This window comes from Castanea sativa, chromosome 1 (genome assembly GCF_040712315.1).
Source record: "Castanea sativa cultivar Marrone di Chiusa Pesio chromosome 1, ASM4071231v1".
In the NCBI taxonomy this organism is placed as follows: Eukaryota; Viridiplantae; Streptophyta; class Magnoliopsida; order Fagales; family Fagaceae; genus Castanea; species Castanea sativa.
This window is the reverse complement of record NC_134013.1, coordinates 3,015,701-3,019,473: the sequence shown is the minus strand read 5'-3', so window position 1 is coordinate 3,019,473 and position 3,773 is coordinate 3,015,701. Positions and strand designations below refer to the sequence as shown.

The 3,773-nt window shown below is 33.1% G+C and overlaps 1 protein-coding gene across 1 annotated transcript; it reads right to left on the bottom strand.

Annotated features, from left to right (window-relative positions):
- Positions 1 to 1,858: 1,858 nt before the first annotated feature.
- Positions 1,859 to 3,444, bottom strand: LOC142621734 (cytochrome P450 81C13-like). The gene is made up of 3 exons (XM_075795085.1): positions 3,358 to 3,444; positions 3,095 to 3,304; positions 1,859 to 2,095 (listed from the first exon to the last, which is right to left on the bottom strand). The coding sequence occupies exons 1-3, from the start codon at positions 3,442 to 3,444 to the stop codon at positions 1,859 to 1,861; spliced, it is 534 nt and encodes a 177-aa protein (XP_075651200.1).
- Positions 3,445 to 3,773: the final 329 nt, after the last annotated feature.

Genomic DNA, 3,773 nt, shown 5'->3' with positions numbered 1-3,773 from the left:
GATCTGAGACCTACTCGATTAAGCAATTGATCAATTATTAAGATATCGTACTTATCAATTTTATTTGCAAGAAAACAAAGGTCCCTTTATATTCCAAAGTAAACTAACATTTGAGTTTCACTTATTAGCAATTTTGTTTAATATTATACTCCAGTAATATATTTTTATCTTTATCTAAACTTCTCTTACAAAGCAAATAAAAATGCTTACTATATAGGGTATCATTGGTTTAATAAGTTTTTATGATTTTAAAATTAGGTTATCCTGTCCTCAATGATTCGTTTAACTTAATTCATGGTAAGAATAAATGAATATGTCTAATATCATTTTGAGTTTTTAAAATATAAATAAGATGGATGTATAATGAAATTCATAAAATTTAATAAGATTAAGAATGGATTTTGGATTTAAAATCTAACAAATATAAGTTTAGAAATGATTTTTTTTTTCGAAAACCTGATCATGGTCATTTCCTAGGCCCATTTTTTATATTTTTATATGGTACTTTCGTCATGAATTCGTGGGTAATGCGCTAATATATATGTATATATAGGATAGTGAATGAAAGTTGTCGGTGCTTCTAAACGTATAAAAAGTAAAGCACAGGAAGCTATCCCGAGATTTTAGTGAGGATCCAAAGAGCCACCAGATCTAGATTCGGATCAAATCCAAAATTCTATCCACAAATTTCGTCAAACCCAACTATTATTGACAATAGAAAATGTTAATCTTACCCAAAATGTTATATAACAAGACAAAACTGAGAAACGATCAGAATATTTTGGGGGTGAGACTTAGACAAAGAAAGGAAGTTTATTGCTATTTAATATAAAATGAGCATAATTCTTGTTGGAAAATTTTAAATTAATAATAAAAAAAAATTGACAGCTGATTCAACCAACAAAATTTAGCAACAAATTTGATTATTTATATTCTAATACTACAATTCCACTCAATATCTTTGTACTTAATGTGAATTCTGACAAATCCGTCATTGAAATACATTTTTTTTCTTATATTCTTTATATTTGTAAAACTTCAAGAAGATAAAAAATAATTACTACATCATCAATAAAATATTTAAATTTTAAATTTTTGTAGTTTTAAATAATGGAAAAAAAAAGATTGAATAGTAAATAAAATCTGATTGACACAAAATTTCACATGTGTATTAAAAACATAAAAAAATATGCAATCAAACAGTTAGATTTTCAAAATATGTACTTATGTTAACTTTTTAAGTGAAAATGGTAGTTTTAGGTAACAATGTCCAATTTTAAAAAGAGAAAATTTGATGGATGTCATCTCAACAACTTCACAAAATGAGTTGGATTTGTCAACCTTTTACTTATTTTTTTTTTTGAGAATGTACCTTTTCCTTAATTAGAAGCACTTATCTCTGCACTTATAAAAACATAGGTAATTATACAATACTGGTTTTGTTAATCAGTCTCATATTTTCTAACAAATCTAATCAAAGTTGAGAGAGGAAGTTAGTCATGGAAGAGCATGGAGTACAAACAGCCTCCAAAGGCTTGGTCTTTGCCATGAGAAATTCGGAATTTGAGGTCATGTCCACCATCTTCTTCCCAACCATTTTCCAATCAAAGCACTGAATGAATGCACCCAATGCTAAGGACATAACCCGCATGGCCATGCCAGCACCAGGGCATACCCTCCTCCCTATGCCAAATGGAATGAACTTGAACCCTTCTCTTTCTCCATTGATTTCTTCAAATCTCTCTGGCTTGAACTTAGTTGGCTCCTCCCAAAGCTTGGGATCTCTATGCATGGACTATGCATTCACCAACAAAATTGTCCCTCGCGGGATATGAAATCCCCCCACAGTGCAGTCTGCTCAGGAACAATGTGGTAATGAAAGTGGCACTGTAGGATACAGTCGAAGTCTTTCATTGATGACACAATGAAGATAGGGGAGTTTGGCAAGATCCAAGTCATTTATCAAGCGCTCACACCCAACTTGGCTGTCAATCTCTGCTTTAACCTTTTGCAATACTTTAGGATGATTCAGAAGAAGTGACATCGCCCATTCCGTGGTTATTGCTGTTGTTTCAGTTCCCGCAACAAACACCATCTGAAGCACAAAATTCTCTAGTTAGCTAAGCTAACATTTCCAGAAACAAAAATTCTAGGTAGAAAGGAAAAAGACTATATTTTTTAGTACATAAGAAGATGTTTGGATGTTCTGTAAAATTGCAGTGTTTCACATGGATTTAGCAACATGGCTTCATTGTTTCTTAACAAGATAGAGAAATACGAGAGGAAATAACAAAAGATGATACACATTGAATGGATTATAGATTTTTGCAAAAGGACTCCAAATAAGATTTATATTATCTAGGTGATCATAGGTTCTAATTAACTTCTAAACGCTACAATAGAATTATAACCAAGTAAAACACAAGAAATGTTCATTAATGTGCATTGATTTTGAATTTCAGGTATAATTTCTAAATAGGAGGAAGGGGCAGGGGCGCAAAGGCATTTGTCTTCACACCTAGTTCTTCCTCAATCGTTCAGCATGAACATATTCTGAGTGTCAAAAAATTCAAAGAATGATTCAAGGTTCACATAAGAAGAAGGGCATATGCTTTTACCAGTCAAATTATAATCAGAATCCTTGTAATCGTGTATATGGCCAACGTGCAACCATTGGCAGAGCTAGAGGGGTGCCAAGGAGGCCATGCCCCCCTAGCTTTTGGAATTATCTATTAATTTCTTTTACATATAGTAATAAATCTAAAAATTATACAAAAATGTATTCATTGGCCCCTGAGAAACTTTCCAGGCTCTGCCACTGCGTGCAACATCTATGTAGTAAACACATAGCTGTGAAACTCAATACATGCTTGCAAAACACGCTCTTATAATCCTATATGATTTTCAATCCATTTGGAATATCATAGATCCTTAGTTCATTACAATTAATATTAATCCTAAAGATTACTGTGTATCCTATATTACTACAACAGTGGTAAATGGTTACTTCACAAAATAATCATGAAAATATAACAACAAAAAAGTAATCAAAATCACCATTAAGCAATAGTGACAAAGATGTAAAATAACTTACCAATGTGAGGATTTTGATGACATCATCTGAAAAAAATTCAGGTTCAGATTTCCGCAGAGAAAGAAGAGTTTCAATTAGTGGCCTCATCTTTTCCACATCAATAATGTTATCATTGTTCAGCTTTATCTCTTCAAACAAACGCCCTAATACCTCATCTCTTTTCCTCTGCAACCTTATCATATTTTCTCCAGCCCTTTGTAACCAACCCACCTTAAAATTGGAAAGATATCACATATATTCACTGTCAAGCTTGAAGAGAAAACCTCTTTGAATTCTCTGAGAAGTTTCTTTCCCACATCCATGCATGCAAACTCCTCTCCAACGCAAGGCTTTCCAGCAACCATCCTCATCATTATATTAGACACCAAAAGTGAGCACAAATACTTAAGAGATAGGACTGGACCGCACTGCAATGATAGAGTCTAGTGCTTTGTGGAGTGGCTGTTTCAGGAGGTGAAGGTGACCGATTATTGGTAGAGAAAATGGACTTGGCGGTAAACTTTTGTTATGGTGGTTTAGAAGTTTGATAATGAAAACAATGGAGACGATCACAGCAAGGTAGAAGTAAAAGTTTTCCATGGCGAAGCTGAGCAATATAGTTTAGAGAAGGACAGAGGGAGAAGAGATAATAACCCATACCAAAATACTGTAGTGAGGATCTTCTCCATGAATGCCAAAA

Bases quoted from the DNA above. Each gene is read 5' to 3' on its own strand.
- LOC142621734 (XM_075795085.1), bottom strand. From the start codon at position 3,444: ATGAGGATGGTTGCTGGAAAGCCTTGCGTTGGAGAGGAGTTTGCATGC. The intron at 3,305-3,357 runs GTTTTCTCTTCA...TCCAATTTTAAG, and splicing joins TTCTCAGAGAATTCAAAGAG to GTGGGTTGGTTACAAAGGGC. The intron at 2,096-3,094 runs GTAAGTTATTTT...TTTGTGCTTCAG, and splicing joins TCATCAAAATCCTCACATTG to ATGGTGTTTGTTGCGGGAAC.